Raw genomic sequence first — 26595 nt, 5'->3', positions numbered from 1 at the left:
TGATGTCTGTAATGGTGCTAACCCGACTGTGTCACTTACCCTGTTTCTATGTTAAAGGTGACATATCATGCAAAATTGACTTTTGAATGGTTCTCTACCTGAAATATGTGTCCCTGGCATGTCTACAAACCCGCCGAGAATGAAAAGAATCCATTCTGCCCCTGTTCTGATTTCTCCACCTTTCTGTAAATGTGTGTGAAACGAGCCGTTTTAGACTTCCGTGTTTTTGTTACGTAACAACAATATCCGGTCTGTCACGGAGTCAGAGCTCGGAGCTTGTTCAGCCCATAGACTGTATAAAATAATACTGAATCCCCTCCTCCGTTTTTCATTCCCTGCACACGTGTGTGCTAACAAGGAGCTTAGGAGGGAGGCATGCTAGTTGTAGGCTGTCTTAATAAACACAAAGGTTGGTTTTACTCCCCACGTCTGCAGATTTGAAGATCTAGTGGATGATTTTTATTTATCATGGATAAGTGCTAGCGCTAGTTAGCACAGCCACATAGCTACATGTTCGTAGCTGTGTACCAAGACACACGTCGACATACTGACAAATAAAACAACAAGAAACACTAAATCTGTGACCAATCCTTCAGAAAGTTCCTGCTGCAGGCGCCTCTCCATCAGGATCAGATTCTGGATCAGATTCAGAGGGTTGAAGTAACGTGATCTCTGAGCAGCCGTGTATATTCAGCCAACATGTAAACATTAGATCAACATGCTGGAGAGCCGAGGCCACATCCACTTCCTGAGGGGGCGTGGTCAGAGAGAAAACAGAGTGTTCTGAGGAGGGCTGAAGAAGAGGGTTTTTCAGGCATGTCAAAATCTGATTTCAAAGTGTTTTTTTGAGCATAAACTTTAAAGACATGTTTTGGGGACCTCTTAGACCAATATATATTGATGAAAAAAGCGTGATATGTCACCTTTAACACCATGTGATAAATGATGTATTTCAGTGACGTCCAAACTAATGCATGATTCAACTTGACTTATGCAGAGTGTAATTGTTTGTGCAGGATCTCCTGCGGGTTCCTGGGTGCGTTTTTCGTGTATCTGAACAGACAGGTGGTGCTCTTCATGAGACGACCCAACGCTATGACCCGCTTCCTGACCAAATAGTGAGTATGTGTGTCAGAGGAGTTTCAATATGTTCTGTAGTTCCTAATTTGGCTCACTGAAAAAGACTCATAAGTAAAGGGGACCTGTAGTAGTGATGGGAATTCCGGCTCTTTTTAGAGAGCCGGTTCTTTTGGATCGGCTCACTACAAAGAGCCGGCTCTTTTGGCTCCTGAGTGGCTCCTCAGATTTTTTCTTGTTTAAATTAATGTATGACCTAAAATAATGTAAAATGAGTAACTAAAGTAAAAAACATAGATTATATCAAATGTTTATTATTTATAAGGCTTTATTTATAGACTCAACATGGAGCAGTGTTCTAAAAAAAATAATTATAAAGTACAAAAACAAGACCCATCACAATTAGACAAAAGGTCCAATCTCTGATTGCATGTATATTATTAAACCCCTTCATTAACAGCAGGTTCCCTTCACTGTCTTTATTCTTCACTTATTGCACTGATGGAGAAACAGTTCTAATGTCCATGACCTGGATGACTGAGATGCTTCACAGACACTTCTAATGTGCAGGTTTTTTGTGGACCCTGATTGATGACACTTTCACCTTGCACAGTCCACACTGCCTTTTAAGAGTCTCTGCCGTTGAACTGTGTCTAAAGTTTACTGTGTTTCCTGCAGTCACTCGTTTTCTCACCTTTACAGTGCGTTCTCTGTCTGTCGCGCATGTTCTCCCTCTCGTCTCCCTCCTGTTGGTGTGCTCACTGTGCTGTGTGTGTCTGTAACCCCTCCCCTTCCCCGTTCTGCTCAGTGTAGATACGTGATTGGTCAAGACGCTACCATATGTCTTGACCAATCACGTGAGGCTTTAACAGAAAAAGACGAGAAAAATTTAAAAAAACGCCCAGTCAGGAGCCGGCTCTTAGAGCCAGATTTTTCACGACCGACACATCACTAACCTGTAGTCCACTTGAGTTTTATCAGTCAGATCTCTGATCTCTTATAATGGGTAACAGCTCATTGGCTTCTTTACTATAACTCCAGTGTTAAGAAGTGAATCCAACAATGGAGAATTCACTCTTGCTTCTTGTGCTATAAATGATTTGTTTAAGACTTTCAGTGTGTAGACATCGACTCTTTTTAAAGTTATATTTTTGGGACATTTTCGCCTTTAAAGGACAGGACAGCTGAAGAGAGACAGGAAATGTGGGGAGCAGAGAGTCAGGGGAGACATGCAGCAAATGGTGGAGGCTAGAATCGAACCTGAGACCTCTGAGATGAGGGATATAGCCTCTGTATATGGGCCACTAGGCCAATGACGCCCTGACATCAACTCTTTTTAAACACTGTTTTCTGTTTCCCCTCCCAGCCGGCTGATCTTCCCCGCTGTGGTAACGCTGGTCATCGCCACCTTGACCTTCCCACCAGGGTTTGGACAGTTCATGGCAGGCGAGGTCAGAGTTCATGTGTTGTTGTCTTTCCTGTCCCTCACGTAAACAAAGTTGACTTCAGGTCATGTAAATCTGATCTCACCTGCATGCGATGCTGACAGCTTTATAGAAAACAAAGAACAGCAGCAAACGGCGCCCCACAAAAGAGAGCAGCGGCGATTAATGAACATGTTTAAAAACATCAACAAACACAGATCTTCATGTCGGAGTACACCTGCTTCTGAACAACACAGAAAAAGATGATGAATCACAGCCAGAAAGCAAAACCCAACCAGCACTCTCTCAGATCTGTTGTCTGTTTAGATTTCAGTGCTGAAAAGCCTCATCACAAGTTAGTACATGTGATAAATATAAACCTGCCGTGTCCCCTCACTGATGCTACATCACAGGATTCATGGGTACTGAAGTTAAACATTCTCAAACTGCGACCTCTCAGCGTGAGCGTTGGAGGGACACTCAGCTTTGATCTGTCAGTGGCGTTAATGTGGCGGGATGAATTCATTACTGTGTGTAAGAAGCTCAAAGAAATGTACGTTGTTCAAATCCATTCCTGCACAGTTTGCCCAGAGCCATATTTTTGTGTGTGTGTGTGTGTGTGTATTTAGCAAAGTGGGACAGCAGGTTACATAAAGTGGGACGCTCTGATGGTCTTAATAGTTAGGATTCACATTTAGAATATGAGCTGTGAGCTCTCTTACTTAAAGCTAATGTAAGATAAGATAAGAGATAAGAAACGCCTTTATTCGCCCCACAATGGGGAAATTCATGGAGTTACAGCAGCAAACAAAAAGGTGTACAGAACGAGAATTTCAACAAGAATATATATAGAAAAGAAATGTTCATCAAAGACGACATATTGGCAGAAATTCTCCTGTCAGCCACCACCTCCACAGGGTCCAGGACTGAGCTGAGCTGGCCTTCTTCACCAGTTAGTTCAGTCTTGCTCTCCTGTATCCTGTCCGCCCACAGCAGGTGAAATCCTTCCAATGTGGCGTTCGTGTCCGGTGTTATCTCTGTTAGCATGATGCTACTTTGGTGCTGGGTTAGCTCGTCCACCTTATCGTAGGTAGATCTTACATTCCTCTTAACGGTGGGTGGAAGGACAGGTTGATGTTGTCTTTTTTAAGCTTGCACCTCAATACCAGCACGTTGTCCTTGCCTCCTTCTCCTCAGCTCGCAGGGAAGGAGTAGGGATGTAAATTTCAAGTATTTTCTGTGGTCGATCTTTGGAAATGTTGACGATCAATTATCGATTAATCATTAGAAAAAAACATTTCCATGTCAAAAACAATGCAAAATGCGTTTTCTCCCCTGAATCTAATTTTCCTTCACAACACAATGTATATAACTGACAGTATTGAGTAGCTACAGATTGTATTGAGGTGTTTAAAATGTTAAACATGCTGAATATCAACGTGTGGAGCAGGCTCATAATCTCTGCAGACACACAGTCATAAAAGTGAAGCCTCAGACTTCAACAATGGAACTGAACAGAAACATATTTTAGACTCACAGTGTCCAGTTTTCTGTCTACTCCTTCCTATTGAGAAAAATAAGCATGTGTAGGCGGTCAGGTTTCAGCCGGGAGCACTTTTCCACAGCGATTCAGAGCGTGTTATGTTAATCTACAGCTGATACATGTTGCTGTTTATCATACAGACATGATTACAGGGAAGAATAGAGAGGAGGAGATTAGGCGTTGATTCAACGAGTAGTTACATTTTGGTGGAGGTGCACGTCAGCTACGTACGTAGGCCTCTGCGTAGGTACGGGATCTATGCGGACCTCGGGCGTTGGCTACGCCGTCGATTCAGTGCAAAATTATAAATCAGCCTTTACATGAAAAGTATTGAGAGAAATAAAACAAAAAGACCCTCTTTAATACCATTTTTGTATCATTTAGGCTTTTATTAAATCAGCAATTTGTAACAATGTTTTGACTTATGATTGATATGCGTGCTGGTGCAGTGGGTAGCGCTGTTGCCTCACAGCTAGAAGGTTCCTGGTTCGAATCCCCGGCAGGGCAGGTGCCTTTCTGTGTGGAGTTTGCATGTTCTCCCCATACATGCGTGGGTTCTCTCCGGGTACTCCGGCTCCCTCCCACAGTCCAAAAACATGCTCTCCAGGTTAATTGATAACTCTAAATTGCCTGTAGGTGTGAATGGTTGTCTGTCTTTCAGTGTTTGCTCTGTGATAGGTTGGCGACCTGTCCAGGGTGTACCCTGCCTTCCGCCCGTAGCCAGCTGGGATAGGCTCCAGCCCCCCCCCTGTGACCCCTAATGGAATAAGCGGTCCAGATAATGGATGGATGGATGGATGGATGATATGCGTGCATGCATTTCACTTTAATTATCAATCGTATAATAAACAGTATCATTTCCAGAATAACATTATTTTAAATGATGTTTTGGTATAAAAACATAAAAAATTATATCATCAAGTCATATTAACAGCAGAGGAGGATGATGCAAGTCTCTGTAAATTGGTCCAGACCATGGCTAATGTTCGTGCAAGCTGAAGCTAATGTACTCATTCGGTCTGTTCGCACCTCACAGCTGAAAACATGTCCTCTACTGAGATCCACTACTGTACCGGGACAAGCAGGATAACAGAAAACAGGTGCTACTATAAAGAGGTTCACAGCTGCACACATTGTGGACTTTGTTGAATGCAATGGAAGTCTTCATGTGGGAGAAGAGCTGAAACTTTTTTCTCTTCAGAAACCTGCAAAAACTATGAGTCTCACACCGGTGTGACTGATATACCAGATGTTATGATCTTTCTTGAAAAATGAAAAAGCAAAGACTAGCCACATGAAGGTCTTTTATTCAACAGGCCGAGAACATGTTTGTTTCTAAGAATACCTGAACAATCCACAGGATGTGAAGATTCCTCACAGCTGCATGAAGTGTGATCCTATCCTGAAAATTCTGAACACCTTAATAATATATATATGCAGCAGTTGCTGTACTCTGAATTCAGCGTCAGTGTTTCTACAAGAATAGACGCTTCATGCCTGCAGCCTTCTGTGCTGTCTGTACACAGGGAGTCTTAAGGTGAAAGCTCAGACAGCCATGTATTAACACCCCGAGCTGAGAGAGCTGAGAGCTAATCATGTGCTTCACAGACGCTCAGAATAAACCACTTAGTGTGAACAAGGTGTGTGTGTTATATGCTTCTGTAAACACATGTGTTACCATCTGTGTACATATGTCAGTCAGCAACACTGTAACATGTTTTTTTTTTCTCTCCTGTGTGCCCTCAGTGTATGTCTTTCACACCCTCCTGTAGACAGTCTCACACCTTCCTTAGAACAAACTCACGGCATTGTTTTAACATAACAGGCGGGTGAAGTGATAACTACATTTATATTCTTTTACTTTATGTAAATAGAAACACAAACACACAGGTACCTCTTCCCCTTAAAAGTGCTCATATTGCTGTGGGGGAATAAAATCCCTCAAATCCAACGTGATAGCACAGTGTTCAGCGACAGAGGAAGCAGCACAGCGAGGGGAGATTAAATGCTAGGTGGAGTGTGAACCAGACGTGAACCCACAACTTCAAAAAAGGCACAGTAAAGCCTATTATTACATCCTGCTCTGTCGATGCCAACAGCAGTCTGTCACCGAGCTGATCCCTAACTTTTTCCACTCGCACACTGAACCGTGAATTCAACATTTCAGGCGCCTCCATTCAACATTAGCTGAAGTCAAATGTATAAAAGTAGAGAGAGAGAGAAATCAAAATGATGTATGTGTTGTTTCCCCCTGCAGCGATGTTATGCAGATGCGGGAGGCTGCGCTGGGATGTGTGCCTGTGAGCAAATTCAGAAGCATCTATGCAAATCAGGAGGAAGATGGTTGAAGTGAATTAGTCATTCATGAGTCATCTAAAGAGAATGAGTCATTGGACAGGGCCACACGTACCCGTCTGCTCCCAGATTTCTGGATGACTTCCTGCCTGTTTATCCCATTGACTTTCTTCCTCCCTTCACTTTTTTTTGCCCTCCATTTTTTCTACTTCCCTTAATCCTTTTTTTTTTTTACATCCATTCCCTCCCTGTCTCTTTCATTATCAGTCGTTAACCTTCACTCACTCTCTACTTTTTATCTGCTTTCTCTTTCCCCTAAATGCCCTTTGACCTCTTTCACCTTTCATGTCCTCCTTAATCTGTTTCTTTCCCCCTCTATCCTGTCCTTCCCATGTCCCTAAGTTTCTCCAGTTTCCTTCCACACATTCTCTCTACTTCTTACCAGGAGTGGGACAAAATATCAAAACACCCTGACTCATGGGATACTAGGGATGTAAGGATACACTCAACCCACGATTCAATTCAAATCCTGATTTTTAGTTCAAGATAAGATTCACTCATGATGCTCTAACGCTCGATTGAACTCAAAATTTAAATGATTATTCTTTTATTTCAAATCTCAGATATGGACAGTTGCAGTATATAGTTTTTCTCTTATATTTCTTTGTAATCAAAGTAATCCTTTTTCATTCTTAAGGTGTAACTCAAAACGACTGCACTCTTTTTTTCAGCACCTTGCAAAAAAACTCAAAACCTTGTTGGAAAATTTCAGAACAATCATAAAGAAATGGAAATTGAACGATTCCCAAATGAAAGTTTTAAATATTCAAACAAATAAAGTAAATCTCTTTAAATATTTAGAGAATAATATTTGACTTTCTTCCTCCCTTCACTTTTTTTTGCCCTCCATTTTTTCTACTTCCCTTAATCCTTTTTTTTTTTACATCCATTCCCTCCCTGTCTCTTTTCATTATCAGTCATTAACCTTCACTCACTCTCTACTTTTTATCTGTTTTCTCTTTCCCCTAAATGTCCTTTGACCCCCTCTCCTCTTTCACCTTTCATGTCCTCCTTAATCTGTTTCTTTCCCCCTCTTCCCTATCCTTCCCATGTCTTTAGTTTCTCCAGTTTCCTTCCACACATTCTCTCTACTTCTTACCAAGAGTGGGACAAAATATCAAAACACCCTGACTCATGGGATACTAGGGATGTAAGGATACACTCAACCCACGGTTCAATTCAAATCCTGATTTTTGGTTCAAGATAAGATTCACTCATGATGCTCTAACGCTTTTCAAGAAAACTGGATTGAACTCAAAATTTATCAAGCTAATCAATCAAGCTTTATTTATATAGCACCTTTCATACAAATCAAATGCAACCCAAAGTGCTTTACAGCCATTGAAAAACGAGTAAGAAGCAGAAATGAAACAATGGCAAGACATATTAGGGGACAATAATAATAATAAGAAAAATTAAAAATAGAAACAGCATAAAATAAAATAAAATAGAGACCAATGCACACCAAAATAAAATATGTGTAATTAAAATAAGTTAAAGCATTAAAATTAAGAATTAAAAATATAGTTAAAATAAATAGATTTTAAAAAAGGGTAAGGATAAGAGTTGAAAAATAAAACTAAGGCTAAAAATATCACTAAAACTGAGTAGATGAATACAAATTAAAGAAATGAATGAATAAATACATAAAATATAAAATAAAGAAATGGAAATTGAACGATCCCCAAATGAAAGTGTTAAATATTCAAACAAATGAAGTAAATCTCTTTAAATACACTAAAGTGCAGCTGATGCTCATGTCTTGGAATTGACATGTTGTTCTTCAGGAATATCAGGGAAAGCCAAAATGCTGCCATACCTCAGACTTCAAACACAAAGGTGCGTCCTGAACTGCTCGGTCTTCACCTGCTGCCGCCATGTCTGTTATGCTCAACTCAGCGAGTGATGAGAGAGCCGCGCAAGAGACTTGATGATGTTGAACAAGCAGAGTGAAATGCAGATAGCGCCTTCTACTCTTTAAACATAATATCCCAATACAAATGTTGTTGAATCGATTTTAATCCACCCTTATTTGTATCGATTTTTTACCATCTTGTTATATATCCTTACATCTCTATGCCACTCTCACTAAATATCAATATTTTGTATAATATATTAATTAAATTAGATTTTCCCTAATGTGGTTTCATTAAATGATTGTCTCACATTGTATCAATGATTGCAGAATCACTGTATCAGGTGAATATTGTGGACATTATGTTGGGTGTTATATCACTGCTTCCTACCTCTGTATCTCTGATTCCTTCTTTACCTCCACCACTTCACCCCCTTCCTTTTTCTCCCTCTTCCCTTTTTCTTGAATCATTCTTACTTCTCCTCCCCTGCATCTCACCCTTCTTGTAAGTCTCTTTTCGATCACCCCCTCTCTTCTTCCCCTGCTCCGTATATTTCTAATCTCCTCTCTCCCCCTCTCTCCCCCTCTCCAGCTGATGCCCAGGGAGTGCATCAACTCTCTGTTTGACAACTTCACATGGACAAAGATTTCAGGAAGTCCACCCCCTGTCGGTCTGGGACTCTCCATCGCCTGGCTGCACCCCGATGTCAGCGTCTTCCTCGTCCTGCTGCTCTTCTTCATCATGAAGGTGTGTGTTGTAAAGGTTGTTGTGTGCTGGCTGACTCTGTGCCATTGTTTGTCTGCATGTGTATTTTAGATAATACATGTGTGTGTGGCTATGTGTGTGTGTAAGTGACAGACAGAGTGTGTGTGTGTGTGTGAGGTTGGCTCCACCTTACGTCAGCATTTTCGTCATCATCCCCTTCCTCTTCGTCAGGGGCATTTGTTGCAGGTCACTCATGTTGTGTGTCGGTGACAGGGACATCTGTGTGTGTACTTGTGTGTCTTTGTCTCCCTCCTTTTCATTCTGTCCAAGGTCAGCAGTGTGGGCGAGCTGCCAGCAGCTCTAGGATTCTTATGCTTTCTTGAAGCAGCCGCCCACACACACACACACACGCACACACACACACACACACTGGAGAGTTACAGTTCTTGTGTAATCTGTGGCCATTGATCAATATGTACTGTGTGTTAAGTCAGTCAAATATCACACAGCTTGCACACAGGTGGACAAAGGATGATAAACACTGTGATGACAAACTCAAATCCCAAGGCAGCTAAACAGACAAAGAAGAATGATGAAGCATTTTTCTGTGAGTCTCATGTTGCCTCATGTAGCTGACAGGAACCCTTCCACATACACTACCAGTCAAAACTTTGTGGACACACCTTCTCATTCAATGGTTTTTATTTATTTTAATTATTTTCCACATTGTAGTTTAATACTGAAGACATCAAAACTATGGAATAATCTGGTTTTGCCATAATCTGGATTACAACAGTAGTCAAATAGGGCTATCCATTGTGTGCTAACCCTACCTCTGAACAACACAACTGATGGTCTCAAACACATTAAGAAGGCAAGTCATTCTACAAATGAACTCTTGACAAGGCTCATGTTAATTAGAAACCATTCCAGGAGACCACTTCATGAAGCAGACTGAGAGAATACCAAGAGTGTGCAAAGCTGTCATGAAGGAAAAAGGGGGCTACTTTACAGAATCTAAAATATGAAACATATTCTGCTTTGTTTAACACTTTTTTATTAATTAAATAATTCCATATATGTTCTTTCATAGTTTTGATGCCTTCAGTATTAATCTACAGTGTTTAAGTAGTTAAAATAAATACAAACCCTTGAATGAGAAGGTGTGTCCAAACTTTTGACTGGTAGTGTACACTAACTACAAATACTTTTATCAAGTGTTCCAAGACACATATCCGATACTTCATCGCCCCCCGAAGTCAGAATTCTGACTCTGAAAACTTAGGGCAAAACATTCTTCTTCTTCTTCTTCTTCTTCTTCTCCTTCTCCTTCTTCTCCTCCTCCTCCTTCTTCTTCTCCTTCTCCTCCTTCTTCTTCTCCTTCTTCTTCTCCTTCTTCTTCTCCTTCTTCTTCTCCTTCTCCTTCTTCTTCTCCTTCTTCTTCTCCTTCTCCTTCTCCTCATTCTTCTCCTCCTCATTCTTCTCCTCCTCCTTCTTCTTCTTATGCTTTTTTTTTATTATTATTAATAATATTATTATTATTTATTTATTTATTCTAACCTTAGTCAGTTTTTCTCTACTCCCTGAAGTCGTATTAAGCAGAAGCACCTGATAAATAATCCAATCAGCAGAATATTAGTGGCTGTCGCTCAGCGTCATCCTCTGTATTAGTTCAGTCATGGTGTTTCTCAGTTGAGCAGAACGGCTCCCTGCTGTGAAAACTTAATTCAACCAAAACTGAGAGCAGCTGGCTGGTAAAACTCCTCTCCCAACACACACACACACACACACACACACACACACACACACATACTGTGTATTTTCAGCTTTTCTGTCGCCTTCTGCTGCTGTCATCCTTCTTCTAATACACTCAAACACACACTGGATCTTCCTTTCCACCACATGTCATCACATGATGCTCTGCTTCTTTATTCCCACCTCCCTGTGTCCTTCACTGGATGACTCTGTCTGTGTTTGTCTGACATGAATCAGACCCTGAGTGTCACATTAAGTCTTTATTAGTTGGATGAAGTGTAATGTGGCAAACATTGACATGCTGATCAAGATTTCATGATATGAACTCAGTCACAGAATAACTGCCTCATTTGTAAGAAGAGTACGGTGTCAGAAGCATGCTCATTTTCCTCAAGTGGCTCCTTGGCTCCACCTGCACATGTCGTCCATGTTTCCTCTCTTTCTTTTTGAGCTCCATATCCTTCATATCAAACAGTTGCTCCAGCGTTGTGTCTCAGTGTTCCTCTCAGGGTTTGTGTGTCCGATGAAAGGGTGAGCTGAATGTCAGTGTGGTCGGTGTGTGTCTGCGTGATTGTCAGGATCAAAACGAGAGAAGAGGACAGTGAGCTCAGTCCTCAGTCATCATGATTGCAGCCATCCTGTGAGAGACATACTAATGAGTTTTTATCGTGTAACACAGTAATTAAGTCCTCAAACGATGATGACGAATCATGTGTGGAATGGTAATCTGGCCTGTTAAAATGGAAATGTAGTGTTTCCTCACCAATTCCTTTGAATCCGAATGAGAAAGCCCAGCATGTGGCGCCTGTGAAAAACCCCGAGCCTGTGTGAAGGTAATCATTACCCCTGATGAGCTCTTTGCAGTCGAGAACAAAGTGTATTATTTGGAAAGCTATTCTAGAGCTAAACTCTGATAACTGCAGGAAATTGTTTGGAGACAAACAGTTTAAATGACATTTAAAGGTCGCTTTATTTTACCCTGCGGAGGAGTCTCCATGTTTGATCTTTTACCCACGCATCACGTTCATCGAAAAGCCACCCGGTGCAGCTCCAGCACCATCCTCTGCAGCTTCTCTGGAGCAGGTGTTCATTAAGTGCCCTGCTCAAAGACACACAAGAGTGATTCAATTCCCTCCCTAACACACAGAGACACGTTTTCTAGATTCTCCACTTGTGTCGCTCATCAAGCCGTAACCAAACTGTTTCTTCTCACCCTCAAATTCAAAAAAGACACAACATCCCTGCTTTTGCTTTGCAGCACAAAATCTAAGGTTGGCATCAATCAATCAACCTTTATTTGTATAGAGCCAAATAACAACAAACGTTATCTCAAGACGCTTTTACAAACAGAGCAGGTCTAGACCACTCTATGTCAAATTATGAACAGAGACCCAACACCAAGACAGGGTAAGACTCAGTCTGACCCCACCTTAATCCATCATGAGCATTTCACATCGCAGTATTTAGCTAGTTACAGTGGTGAGGAAAAACTTCCTTTTAACAGGCAGAAACCTCAGGCAGGACCAGACTCATGTTAGACAGCCATCATGCCTCGACCGAGTTGGGTCTGGAAAGACAGATAGAGGGGAGTAAGAGAGAGAAGTGATAGTGATGAGACGAGTAGCAGAAGCTGTTGCAGCTGGAGTCCAGAACGTCCGCAGCAGGAGGACGTCTACGGCAGCTCAGAGGAATCTACGAGACAAGGGAGCTCAGGGACTCCAGAAAGGTCTATGGTTAGTAACTTTAATGGGACAGGCAGAGTTAAAGTAAGTGATGAAGGGGTTGGGGGAAAGGGGGTGAGCTAGGATCCCAGTGTGTCAGTGTGCCAGTTCCCCCAGCATCAAATGAGATGATTGAAAATGACAGGAAACGAGAAAAAGGTGATGACCAGAGGAGATGAGGTTAAACCTTGTTTCTTTTTCGACCTCTGTGCTGACTCGTTCAGCTTATTCTAAGGTGTGCCCCAAGAGTCAATTCTAGGTCCCTTACTTTTCTCTGTTTACATGCTTCCCCTGGGTAACATCATCAGAAACCATATTGTACAATATCACTGCTACGTCGATGACTCCCAGATATATGTTCCCCTAATAAAAATTCTACTAATAACATACTCAGACATCTTGAAACCCTTTCAGAGGCCCTGTGAGGAGTTTTGAACTAGCTGAGAAACAGACTGAAAATGATACCGATGCCTCTTTATGACCTTCAATAGCAAACGAGACCATCAGCAGCAACACTGACACCTTCTCTGTTGACATTTTTAATGCCTGAAACCGCCCTGAGGGGGTAGGTGTCAGACCAGATGATGGACATCTCACTTCAGAAACAGCCTTTATTTGACTGTTTTCATGGAAAATAATCACATTGCCTGATAAAGTTGACTGTTAAAAGACAACAGGAGGAGGTTTTTGTTGAAAACACTACTTTTGCATGTATAGGACAAGAGATAAGAGGTATCACTTTGTCCACAAGGGGGGCGCCAGAATCGATACAAAACAAAAGTTCCTCACAGCAGCTTTAACATTGAACCTACAGCAAGAAACTTAGGTGTACTGTTTGACTCTGAGCTTTGTTTTGGTGCCCAGATTAAAAAGGTAGTGCAGACTGTTTTTTTTCCATCTGAAACTAATTTCCAAAATCAAATCATCTTTATCATTTAATGACTTACACAAGGTTGTCCATGCCTTTATCCTGTCAAGATTGGATTTTTGCAATGCCCTTTATTCGGGTTTATCTCATACTTCTCTTCACCACCTTCAATTAACTCAGAATGCAGCTGCCTGATTAATCACTGGGTCACGAAAAATCAGATCACATAACTCAGAATCTGGCTTCTTTACACTGGCTTCCTGTTAAAGGTGACATATCATGCAAAATCAACTTTTTAATGGTTCTCTACCTGAAATATGGGAGGATCAGATTCTGGATCAGATTCAGAGGGTTGAAGTAACGCGGGTCTGTGAGCAGCCGTGTATATTCAGCCAACATGTAAACATTAGATCAACGTGCTGGAGAGCCGAGGCCACATCCACTTCCTGAGGGGGCGTGGTCAGAGAGCTCATTCTCATTTAAAGGCACAGACACAGAAAAAAGCCTGTAACTTGTCACCTTTAAATTCGGCATTGATTTCAAAATGTTGTCACTAACTTACAAAGCTCTACACAATCAGGCTCTCCAGTACATCACAGACCTTCTCACTCGGTATAAGCCTGCCCGCCCTCTCAGATCAGCCGACATGGTTTAGATATCAGAAAACACTGTGGCATTAAAAGGCATGTAGCATCGTTCTGTGTTTGATCGTGTCCACAGGTGGTTGTCTGACATGGATTCAAAGCAGTACTACAGTCAGGTTCAAGAACACACTGGTCTCTTTACTGAACAGTGTTGCACATTTTCTATCTTGCAGTTCTGGATGTCTGCAGTGGCCACCACCATGCCGATTCCATCAGGCGCCTTCATGCCTGTCTTCATACTGGGTAAGTTACACACATGACGCCTTTAGATGCTATAATGAAGGTTATGACGATGATTTTACATGCATGTTCCCAAGGTTATATTCCTGATTTGTCTTTAGATCTCCGTGTATTGTTATTCAGATCACCATGTTAGGAATCAGTGTTCATCTGCAGTAGTTTGCAGTTTATCTGATGTTTATGCAGAGTGAAAAGCTTTTTGGAGCGTGACCTTTACCAGAGCTTCACTTTAAAATATTCATCATTACAGCCGTAAACAACTTCAAATGAGTAAAGTAGATCTGCTGGGTCATGTTGCGTGCGTCTTTGTGTGTGTCTGTGTGTGTGTGTGTGTGTGTGTCTCTCTGTGCTTTTTTAAATGTGGCCTTTTGCAAAGTCACGCACTACATTTGCACAATGCATCAAAGTTTTACAGAAAGCATAACGGCTGCTGCTACATTAGTTCTGTTCTGTTTCAGATCAGTCAGTAAGTGATTGTTAGGTGAGCCTTTTCCCCCTTCTGAGATCCGTTTCCTTTGATAATTCACAATGAAGAAATCAGACTTCGTATTGCCTAACCTCGGCATCATCCTCGACCCCACTCTCTCCTTCAAACCACATGTTAGAAACCTCACCAAAACATCCTTCTTCCACCTCTGCAACATTGCACGCCTCAGGTCCTCTCTCTCCTCCTCTGCTGCTGAAACACTCATACACGCCTTCACAACCTCCAGACTCGACTACTGCAACAGCATCCTTTACGGCCTTCCCTCCACTGACCTCCAAAAACTACAACATGTCCAGAACTCAGCTGCCCGGTTACTCACCCACTCCCGCTCCAGAGCCCACATCACACCCATCCTTCAGCACCTCCACTGGCATACAGCACCAAATCAACTTCAAGATCCTGCTCAAGCCCTCAATAACCTCAAACAATCTTTATTTGTACAGCGCCAAATCACAACAAACGTTATCTCAAGATTCTTTTACGAACAGAGCAGGTCTAGACCGTACTCTGTTAAATTATGAACAGAGACCCAACACCAAGACAGAGTAGGATTCAGTCTTACCCCAACTTAATCCACCATGAGCATTACACCTCGCAGTATTTAGCTAGTTACAGCGGCAAGGAAAAACTTCCTTTAACAGGCAGAAACCTCAAGCAGTACCAGACTCATGTTAGACAGCCGTCTGCCTCAACCGAGTTGGGTCTGGAAAGAGGGATAGAGGAGAATAAGAGAGAGAGGGAGCGGTGATAGTGATGAGACGAGTAGTAGAAGCTGTTGCTGCTGGAGTCTGGAACGTCCACAGCAGGAGGACGTCTACGGCAGCTCAGAAGAACCTACGAGACAAGGGAGCTCAGGGACTCCAGAAAGGTCTATGGTTAGTACCTTTAATGGGACAGGGAGAGTTAAAGTAAGTGGTAAGGGGGTTGGGGGGAAGGGGGGTGAGATAGGATCCCAGTGTGTCAGTGCCCCCGGCAGTTTAAGCCTATAGCAGAGGATCTGAGGGCTGCCCAGAGCATAAATATTTTTAAAGGCAAACTCAAGACCTACCTTTTTAGTCTTGCTTTTAATTAAGTTTTTTATTCTTAATAGTTCTATTTATTTATTTATTTATTTATTTATTTATTTATTTATTTATTTATTTATTTATTTATTATCTATTTCAAATTTAGTCACTTTTATTCTACTTTATTTATTTATTTACTTATTTATTTATTTTAAGTCTCGCATCTAAGTTATTTTAATGGTTAAATATTTTAGTCTTTTATTATCTTAGAAATGTATTTTATTTTGGTGATTTTAATTTCCTGTTTTGAGTTTTAACATCTTATTTTACTTCCAGTGTTTCCTCATTGAGATATCATGAGAGCGTTTCCTCAGTTTGTTCAGCAACTTCTTTTTTATTTAATTAATTAATTTTATTTTTATTGTTTTTATTACTATTGTTGCATATATTGTGTTCTTAACCTTAGGATTGTGGGGTGGGTTTGGGGTCGGGGCAGGGGATGGGATCTTTTTCTTAATTTATTCTATTTTGGAAGTTGTTTTTATGTACAGCACTTTGTGTTACAATGTCATTGTATGAAAAGCGCTTTATAAATAAAGTCTGATTGATTGATTGATTTATTGATTGATAGCAGCATAACTAAGAGCTGGTCCAAGCCTGAGCCAGCTCTAACTATAAGCTTTATCAAAAAGGGAAGTTTTAAGCCTAGACCCCTCATACCTGACCGACCTCCTCAAACGCCACTCCTCACCTCACCACCTCAGATCATCAGATGCCGACCTCCTGTCCCCCTATCACCAAGTCCAAGCACCGCAGCTTGGGGGACAGAGCCTTTGCCATCGCCGCCGCGACTCTGGAACTCTCTCCCTCTACACATCCGCAACTCAGACTCACTTCAATCATTTAAAAACTAACTCAAGACCTTCCTGTTCAAAAAAGCATACAAAACCTAAACTCTCCTACCCCTCCTCTCCTTGTTCTGTAAAGCGACTTTGAGTACCATAAAAAGCTCTATACAAATCCTATCTATTATTGTTATTATTATTATTATTATATATATATTTTTTTTTATTATACTCTGAGCATGTTGAAAAGAAACTCTCTGAGCCTGTCTTCCTTTCCCCAGGAGCTGCATTCGGCAGGTTGGTCGGAGAGATCATGGCCACCCTGTTTCCTCATGGGATCGTGTTCGATGGCATCCTATACCGCATCATCCCTGGAGGGTACGCAGTCATTGGTTAGTCTCCCTTTCCTCCTCATAGCGCACATTCTCCCCCTTCCATCAGTTTGATCACTTCTGTTAGTTCATCTCCATCCTTCCTTCATCCTCCTGTTTCAAAAAGTCATGGCAGGGCCAAAGTTTGACAACCAGCAATTACAATCAAGTTAAAATATTCAGTCAGTTCATCATTTGAAACCCACATCATCAAAGTCTTACCGTCAGGCTGTCCCTCCTGTCCTCTTCCTCCTCCTTAACTGTCCATCTCCTGCACTCGGTCAATATTTCCTCTCCTTCTGTCCTTCGCTCTTATAGCTTCTCCTCTTTTCGCCCCTGACTAATCTTCCTTATCTCCTTCCCTTTGTTTGTCATCTTCTCCCTCCCTTTCTCCTTCCTCTTCCTCCTCTCCATCACAGCATGTGGCCCCTTTCCTGTGACAGTAAAATGTCACTGTGGGTTCCTTCAGCTGTCCTCACCTCAGCCACTGACCCAGAAACTTTGCTTCCCTCTAGTCATCCCCCCGGATCGCCCTACAACATCCCTCCCTCCTCTTTCTCCTTTGATCCCTCCTTAGTTCCTTGTTTTACTCCTGTCATTCCTCCTCTTCTCCTTTTTGATCACTCTCCTTCTTCAGTATTTTGTCTTGGACCTTTGTTGCTTCCTGTCGCTGCTCGTATACCTTCTTATTAATCTTTTCTTGAATCCAAACCTTTGTTTCCTATTCCTCTCTCCACCTCCTCCTTTTCCACTCAGCGCTCATTTCTCTTCTCTTCTTTCATTTATCCACTTTTTTCCTCTCAGTCCAATTGTTGATTATCTTTACCTTCAATCAAGCTGCTCACTATCCTCTACCTTTCTTCTCTCCTTTTCCATTCGATCTATCTTTCATCTTCCCTTCTTGCCTAAAATACCTCCCTCTGTTTCCTAATCTTTCTGTCTTCCTCTCCTTTTTGTCCCTGTCACTCTCTGTATGTTCACATTTAGTTTACTCCCTTCGTCTTACCCTTAACTTCTCTTTTCATCTGCATGTTTGACCACCTCTTCCTCTTTCTTCTTTAACCCCCATCCTTCCTTCAACCCCCCCTCCTCCCATCATCCCATCCCATCCCATCCCATGTCTCTGACAGGAGCCGCCGCTCTGACAGGAGCCGTAACTCACACAGTGTCTACGGCGGTTATCTGCTTCGAGCTGACAGGCCAGATCTCTCACATCCTGCCCATGATGGTGGCAGTGATCCTGGCCAACATGGTGGCCCAGGGTCTGCAGCCCTCCCTCTACGACTCCATCATTCAGGTCAAGAAGCTGCCTTACCTGCCAGAGCTCGGCTTCGGACACATGAGGTTTGTGCTAATTTGACGCAGCAGATGTTTCAATGAGAGGTAAATGAAGAAGTTCATCTCTGCTGTGGAGCTGCTGAATGTTCAGCACTGATTGGATTTGTAGAGAAGGGTTTACATATGTGATGGTTTTATAATTCAGAACTAAATGAGCTGCTTTAAAAGATCTAACAAAGTACCAGAACTACAGATCAGGAACTTTCTGCTTTTATGTGAACGTTTGAGCTAAAACCTTGATCTCTGCCTCTTGTTTGAGATCTCTTTGAGGTCAGATTTTTGTGTCATAACCTTGATATACTTGCTAAATGCTAACATGTTATTTGAGTCCACCACTGCTGACTGCTGCGTCTGCGTGTGCCCCAGCCAGTACAACATCTTTGTAGAAGACATCATGGTGAGAAAGGTGAACTTCATATCCTCTCAGTCCACATACAGAGAAGTCAAACTCCTGCTGGACTCCTTTTCACTCAAATCAATACCACTGGTTGACTCCAAAGGTACAAACCCTAAATGAGGAATTCATTCATTCATTCATTCATTTTAATTCCCCATCAAACGAACAGAAACACTTCATGAGGTTCAGCCTGCTTGTTTTTGGAGCATTTCATTCAGCATTAGTGATCTGTTCATTTTCCCCTCTGCTTCTAGACTCTATGATCCTATTGGGCAGCGTCGACAGGCTGGAGCTTCTGGCTCTCTGTGATTGGTGGTTGTCGCCGGAGAGGAGGCTCCTGACGCAGGTGAGTCAAACTCTTAGTCAGAGATTAAAACGCTCTTCATGTTGTTTTTGTTGTCTTTTAAAAAAAAACTATAGCCCATAATAATATATATCCAACATTGAATTAACTTTATATCTATACTTTTAATTAAAATCCTCCAAGTTATTGAAAAAGTAAATGCATTGAAGCTGCTGTTGGTAGCTGCTGGAATAAACATCAGTTCAGGGAGAGATTTTGAATGTCAACACTATCCCTCCACACCAGATTTCCCTCTCACTATACCCCCTCCCCACTCTGCTCCTTTAAGCCCCGCCCACAAACAGATTGTAGTGCACTCTCAATCAGGACGATGTAGGAGGACCAATCAGGAGAGTGGCTCTGATTGGTCAGAGTTGACGGGAGAGATTGGAATTTATAGATTGCTGGATACAGAGGCAGAGGAAAATACAGACATCTCGCCATAATCTCAAAATACCTCATTTATTGAAGGCTGTTGATGAGTGTTGTGACTTTTTTGCCAAGTACAGCACAAAATAAGTACTGTTTTTTTTTAACCCCAAGTCTACGAACTGCAGCTTTAACTGGTTAGATTTCTTTTACATAAATAGCACAACAGGCCATGATTTGATGATGATGATGATGATGATGATGACTTCCCCTTGTTTAGCTTGTTTTGAGAAGAGAAGAAGAAGAAGAACGTACTTTATTAATCCCTAGGGGGAAATTACATTTTTTTCACTTCTGTTATTTTTCGGTCATGCTGCACGCACAGTTTTTTTGGGGTATATACATACAATGCACACATATGCAGTGGACATGCACTTAGGGAGAGATGTCAGAGTGAGGATGCTGCTATCAACCAGCGCACCTCAAGCAATTGGGGGTTCGGTGCCTTGCTCAAGGGCACCTTGGCAGTGCCCAGGCAAGTGAAGCAGCACCTCTCCAGCCACCAGTCCACTTGCCAAACTTCATCCATACTGGGACTCGAACCGGCGACCCTTCGGTTCCCAAGTCAAGTCCCTATGGACTGAGCTACTGCTGGAGTTCTCAAGAAGAAACAGATCAGGATGTTTGACAAACAGAGAACTGAAAGCATTATAGGATATAAAATCCATTCCACATAAAATCAAGGATTTAATTACTCTTACTACAATGGCATCCTTAATCCATGAAAAGAAAATCCATAAAAACACATTCAAAAGGATAAATGCTCAATAAGTGTCATGATTCTGTTAGAGTAGTTCCAACACAGCCACATTCTGAACCAGTCTGGGAACATTGAGTCCCTCCGTGGAGGTTTCACAACACGAGGGAGTTATATAACCATCTAAACTGGTATTCTTACTAAATTGAATTCCTGTATTTTGACAAAACCTGTCTGTATTGATCTGTTTAACGGGGGTCAGGGTCAGAGCCTGCAGGAGCAGAATCAGTCTCAGGAACACAGCTGGGAGTCCTTCGCCTTCGTAGATGAAGGGGAAGAGGAGGAAGGAGAGAAGGTGGGTCCTAAAAATCTTACATCTGTTTTTTCTTTCTTAAACGACCTAAGAGGAATAATCTGTGTCTCTGTAAAATGATATTTATCTACTGTCTTGTTGACTTTGCTGCTCTCGAGCCAGCAGCCTCAGTTTAATATCTTAAGTTACTTTTTTAATTTAAAGCACCATGATGTGTTTTTGAATCAGCGTAAACACATTTGATCTCATCTTGCAGCACAGTCATCATGTCCCACATGAGTTTTAGAGGAGACTTTATTACCTGCTGTTTTTAGTTACATTCAGTCTTTGTCTACAGAGCAGCCCGGTGCAGGAGGAGAGGAACGGCCCCCTCCCTCCCTCGAAGCCTCAGGAGCCTTCCTCTAACCACACCGCTCCTGTTCCTGGTGAGTTAAGAATTCTGCACATTCAAAGCACTCTTTTTTAAAACCCTGTTAGAGGTACCACAGTCCTTCATATCTCTGCACTGGCAGCTTGTGGGTAAGGGAATAGATAGAGTAACTAACTCCTAATTAATACAATGTTTGATAAAGCACTGACTATTTTTCAAGGGTAAAAAGGATGAAGACCTCTCTACCTCCAGTTTCTTTTCTTTGTAATAAACTGAATCAACTTCCTGTTGTTTTGAAGTAACTTCCAGTTTAATGTGGAAACAAAGGATAGTCGGTCTTGTTTCCTTATCTCAGTTCCACGTGTCGAGTTGTGTGACAGGGCAGAGGAAGCCTTATGGGCCTTGTCACAGTGCTGTAGATGTTTTCAGACAAGTGTTGCTCACACGGATGATGCAATGAGATTTATTCTTTCCTCTGTCTCCCCTGGTTTTTCTCCAGAGAAATATTTCTACTGATGTGACTCAGCATATCATCAGAGCCCAGATGGTCAGAGGAGCTTGAGAAATTTCTCAGATGTGTTAAAGGGATTGTTTGATTATGTTTAGAATGGAGGTGGTTATATGTCCTTATCAACAGTAGAGCATGACTCCTGATTGGAGGAGCCAGATAGTCATAACAGAAGCTGGTCTGCAGCAGAAGGTATTTTAGCCACTTTAGCGTCCCAACTTAAAATTATTATCAGTCCAAGTGTACTCCATCTATCCATTATCTTGACTGCTTATTCCGTTCGGGGTCACGGGGGGCTGGAGCCAATCCCAGCTGAATTTGTGCGGAAGGTAGGGTACACCCTGGACAGGTTGCCAACCTATCACAGGGCGAACTTGGAGAGACAGGCAACCATTCATGCACACACTCACACCTACGGGCAATTTAGAGTAATCAATTAACCTGGTAAGCATGTTATTGGAGGAAGCCGGAGTACCCGGAGAGACGCCATGCATGCACAGGGAGAACATGCAAACTCCACACAGAAAGGCACATGTCCGACCTAGGTTACAACACTACCCACTGCACCATCGTGCAGCCCTCCAAGTGTACTCCATATTTTGAATATTTACACAGCTGTTGTTTACTGCTGGACAGCCCTTTTGTTGTGAACCATATACCATCTGTAATGCCATACATGCCATGTGCTGTTGTCTGATTTAGATTAGCTGTATCAGTGATTTATAAAGAGAAAGTAAGCACTGGGAAAAGAAAGTAAAGAAAAGTCATTTCAGATCGTTTCAAGGTGGAAAAATTTTCTGAACCAGCGTATGAAAATAAATCACTTGTAGTTTATATGGGCTGACACTGGGAGTGGAAAACTTTGTGGTTAGGTCAATCAAACAGTGTTTATTTGTATAGCGCCAAATCACAACAAACATTATCTCAAGATGCTTTTACAAACATATGAGGTCTAGACCACTCTATGTCAAATTATGAGCATAGACCCAACTTCAAGACAGGGTAAGACTCAGTCTGACCCCACCTTAATCCACCATGAGTATTGCACACATGTTAGACACGCATCTGCTGAGGCCGTGTCGGGTCTTGAAAGAGGGATAGAGGAGAATAAGAGAGAGAGGTGATAGTGATGAGACGAGTATAGACAGGATGAGACAGGATCAGATCCAGTCCCATTTTACAGACAGGACTGAGTCTGATCTCATCTTATCCATGAGCAGAGCACTTTGCAGCATTTAGCAAGTTACAGCTGCAAGGACAAACTTCCTTTAACAGGCAGAAACCTCCAGCAGGACCAGACTCATGTTAGACACACATCTGCTGAGGCCGTGTAAGTAGGCTTAAGTTTGAGCCCCCAACAGTATATCCTATACAAACAGCTGACCTGTGGTTTGAGGCTGAGAAAATGGGAGCATAGAGGATGGTGAAGCTGTGAAAATATTCAGCAATCTCTTGAATTCCTATTTTGGTGTTAAATGGGGCCTTTAAGTGGCTTTGCTAATGCATGCTAACCACCATCTACTATAGTTAACACTCTACCTACACCACCTCAAAAAGTGCCACGTTATCACTTTAGTGGCCGGAGAACAAACCCACCTTTAATGAACGTCTGAAGAATAAAATAACCACCAGCAAGAATCTGAACATGAGAAAGGATCCTGTGTTGGAGCAGCGAGGGCAGCAAGTAGTTGTTCTTAATGCCAGCTGTACCCCACAGCTTCTTATAGGTGCTTCTAATCGTTCTGTCTACAGCTTTAAAGGCTGTAATTATCCTCATTATTAATTAGTCAGTCTGTCACATAGTTTTCCACACTGACTCAAACACATCCTGTATCTCTGGCCTCAGCAGATGTCAAACTTTTAGAATGAATACCTCTGCGACCCTTACAGCTAAGAGGGAAAGTTTGGCAGCATGTTGACTCCCTGTAAGCAGATGGAGTGTGTGTATCTGTTGTGGCACGGTTAACTCTTCCATCGCCTGTCGCTCACAACAACAGACAGCCTCCCTGTGAAGTTGTATCCAGGCAACAATAACAAGGAGAAGCTCGGGTGGTTGAAGTCTCTCCAAAGCCTCATTTTCACTTTCAGAACAGTCACGTCCTCCTGAAGCTGTATTGGTTTAAATTCTTGACCTTCACTGTCTGAATCTCTCCATCTCTTCTCCTCTGTGTTTTCAGACAAAGCGTCTCTACAGTCTGTGAGGAGAACACTCAGGAGTCTCTTCACCTCTCAGAGCAGACCTGCAGAGGGACAGTCTCAGGTCAGTGTGTGTGTGTCTGTGTGAGTGTGTTTGCACTTTTCATAGCTTGTCTGTCCACTTTAAATACTCATGTGTAGCATACATGATAATTATCCATAGACTGTTTAAATAATGGACGTAGTATTATATTGGTAATGCTGAACTCAACCACACTTAGTGTGATGTAAAGAGGCGGAGTTTGAGCCTCCCAGCCAACAGCGATGTGTTCCCACCAGTCAGTCAAGTCAGTCATGTCCTTATTTGGGCAAAACTCCTATTCTAAATATCTTCTGAACCGTCGTGTTATAAAAAAAAATCACCCTCATACAGTGTGTGCCGATAGAGAAATGAACTACGTAGACCTAAACTGTTTTTTGAACCAGGCTGTAAACATGTTTATTTCTGCTGCAAAGATCGTCTTTTTTTGAATTGGTGTGTATGTGGTTTTCAGTGTTTCTGCAGCCAGCCTCTAGTGGACGCCAGATGAACTGCAGTTTATAACACTTCCGCATGGGCTTCATGTTATCACTTTTAAAATGCTTGGTTACAAAGTGCTTCACATGCACAAAACAATAGAAACAAAATACATACACAGAAATAATCAGACAAACAAAGCAAGAGACAGACAGCCGTGGAAATTAGATGGGAGGTTCTATGAAGGCTTGTGTGTACAAATGTGTTTTGAGTAGTTTCTTAAAGCAGACCTGATGGCTTGAGAAAGCAAATTCCAGAGGGAGGGGGCCGTAGATGGAAAAAGCACGGTCACCTTTTTGTTTTATATTCAGAGCAAGGGATGGATAGAAGGATGAGGTTAGATGATCTGAGTGGACGAGGGGTGGAAGAAGGAACAAAGAGTTTGGAGATGTAACTGGGGGTGAGGCCGTGCAGAGCTTTGTATGTGGTTAGAAGGATCTTGAAATTGATTCTGAATTTAACGGGAAGCCAGAGGAGTGATGCAAGAACAAGGGTGATATGGGAGTGACGGTGGGTACGAGTTAGTAATCTGGTGGCTACATTTTGGATTGACTGTAAGCGGTGTAGAGATGATTGACTGAGGCAGGTGTAAATGGAACTGCAATAATCTAAACAGGAGAAAATGAAAGTATGAGTTTATGTGTCAAGGTCAGAAAGAGAAAGCATTGGTCTGATTTTGGCAATATTTCATAGCTGCAGGAAACAGGATTTGATGAGTTTGTGGTCTATGATATTTTAAACATTTATACCTTCTCTCTTAATATTTAACCATCCAACCACATCAGAAGTAGACCCCTTTTCTCCAATGCACTGTATTTAGTCTATCAATAAAGTGCAAGTTAAAGGAACAGTGCATTTTTAAAGTCATTTCTGATAATGTGCCAGCTTAGCTATCTTTGCTATATATCATCTGCAGCCCCTGGGTAGTTGTCATTACACTTATGAGGATGTATAGATAATAACAACATAGAGAAATCTTTGTATGCAGACTATAGAGAACCCAAAGCTGTGCGTTAAATGTAGCAATTGTTTTCAAGAGTACAGAGCATAATTTACGTATGCATAATACGATTTAAGGTTGTTTAAATTAGCTATGAATTAGCATTGACAAACACTTGATTGTTGTTCAGCCATTGTTTTTAATCAGTTTGAAAAGAACAATGTGTGCGACAGTCTCTGACAGGTGTTGGCAAACTGTTCCCTCTTTTGTTATGAATCATTGAAATGCAAATCACCCCGCCGGTCTATTTGGCAAAGCCATCCCAAAACATTCCCACATTGACACCACTGGGTTATAAATATTTATCCATTATTTTTTGCAGGGTGAATTTTTCATTAAGGGGTCTGCTTTCTATTCAGGAAGATACACAGTTATCTGATTGACAGAGGCACAAAGAATACACAAATGCTTCCTCATCCTCAGACAAACTCCCCGAAGTCGAGCCTCTTTTTTTCAACCTTTTCCCGTATGGAAATGGGCGAGCCAGATACTGGAGGTAGAGTTATTATTCAGCCTGGCAGGGAAAGCAATACATGTCATCTTTTGAATGAAAACCACATTGGAAATAAGCATATGCTTGTAAGCTTGCAAGATTAGAATTTGATTTCTGTTGTGCCCACTGCTGTGGCGTGAGAATTACCAGTCTGATTCTCTATTATGTTTTTGGATTCAATCCTACTCCTGCACGGGGATTGTTTTTACAGCAGCGAGCCACAACTCTGCTGTCCTGAATATCAAATAGATTCACAGTAGGAAATTGCCACCAGCAGCAATCACGCCAAACCATGGCTGAACTCTGGCTGTGAATCAGGTATTTGTCTTGTGCATGGCAGGTAACCAGACTCTGACCTTTGGAATATGATCCGCCTGGTGTAATAGTGTCAGCATCTTGTTAATTCTTGCATTTGTATCATTGCTGCGGCTGCAGTGATAAACAATAAGAATGAGAATACACGTACGCAGAATGCAGAGGTGTAATTACTGTTTAGTAAAGGTGAGATAAAAATAACAAGGGACGCCTGTGAAAATGTCAAACTGGTCCTTTATTTGAATGTTTGTGTTTGGTTATTAAAAAGTCCTCTCTCAGCTGTGATTGCATGTGATAGGCAGTTGTTTCAATACTTACTTTTGCATTCCCACAATAAGTCCTTACAAGGTGAACTAAGGTACAGGGGTACTTGGGAAAAACTGGGTTTTTGCAAACACTATTTTACTGCTGCTTCCTGGACACAAACACACATTGTTTACACCTTAAGGACTCCTGTGCTCTGGTAGTACAACAGTGGTGCATGCTAACACTGACAACAGATGAGGTGATGAGATCGGCCTCCATCAGACTCCGCTGTCTTCTGCTCAATAAATGTTGTTTCATGGATCTGTTTAAGCATCCTTAGATAATTGTAACAAGCTGCTGGATCTTCTTCTTCTTCTTCTTCTTCTTCTTCTTCTTCTTCTTCTTCTTCTTCTTCTTCTTCTTCTTCTTCTTCTTCTTCTTCTTCTTCTTCTTCTTCTTCTTCTTCTTCTTCTTCTTCTTCTTCTTCTTCTTCTCTTCTTCTTCTTCTTCTTCTTCTTCTTCTTCTTCTTTCTTCTTT

The 26595-nt window shown here is 41.8% G+C and overlaps 1 protein-coding gene and 1 long non-coding RNA gene across 2 annotated transcripts in view; one reads left to right on the top strand and one right to left on the bottom strand.

Annotated features, from left to right (window-relative positions):
- The window catches only part of LOC117828551 (chloride channel protein 1-like), a 72641-nt gene that overhangs the window by 41088 nt on the left and 4958 nt on the right, over positions 1 to 26595 (top strand). The window contains exons 12-22 of the mRNA XM_034705763.1: positions 1017 to 1118; positions 2444 to 2528; positions 8847 to 9002; positions 14122 to 14191; positions 16806 to 16916; positions 18026 to 18239; positions 18600 to 18733; positions 18885 to 18976; positions 20362 to 20454; positions 20750 to 20837; positions 23468 to 23554. Coding sequence (XP_034561654.1) covers positions 1017 to 1118; positions 2444 to 2528; positions 8847 to 9002; positions 14122 to 14191; positions 16806 to 16916; positions 18026 to 18239; positions 18600 to 18733; positions 18885 to 18976; positions 20362 to 20454; positions 20750 to 20837; positions 23468 to 23554 — 1232 coding nt within the window. The remainder of the gene's footprint in view (positions 1 to 1016; positions 1119 to 2443; positions 2529 to 8846; positions 9003 to 14121; positions 14192 to 16805; positions 16917 to 18025; positions 18240 to 18599; positions 18734 to 18884; positions 18977 to 20361; positions 20455 to 20749; positions 20838 to 23467; positions 23555 to 26595) is intronic.
- On the bottom strand, positions 11059 to 13652 carry LOC117828555. Its single transcript, XR_004634431.1, has 4 exons — positions 13615 to 13652; positions 11694 to 11814; positions 11479 to 11538; positions 11059 to 11353 (listed from the first exon to the last, which is right to left on the bottom strand). It is a non-coding gene; the product is annotated as an uncharacterized LOC117828555 (long non-coding RNA).

The sequence above is a fragment of the Notolabrus celidotus genome, chromosome 16, assembly GCF_009762535.1.
Source record: "Notolabrus celidotus isolate fNotCel1 chromosome 16, fNotCel1.pri, whole genome shotgun sequence".
NCBI classification, from domain to species: Eukaryota; Metazoa; Chordata; class Actinopteri; order Labriformes; family Labridae; genus Notolabrus; species Notolabrus celidotus.
The sequence above is the reverse complement of the archived record's forward strand: the minus strand, read 5'-3'. Positions and strand labels throughout refer to the sequence as shown.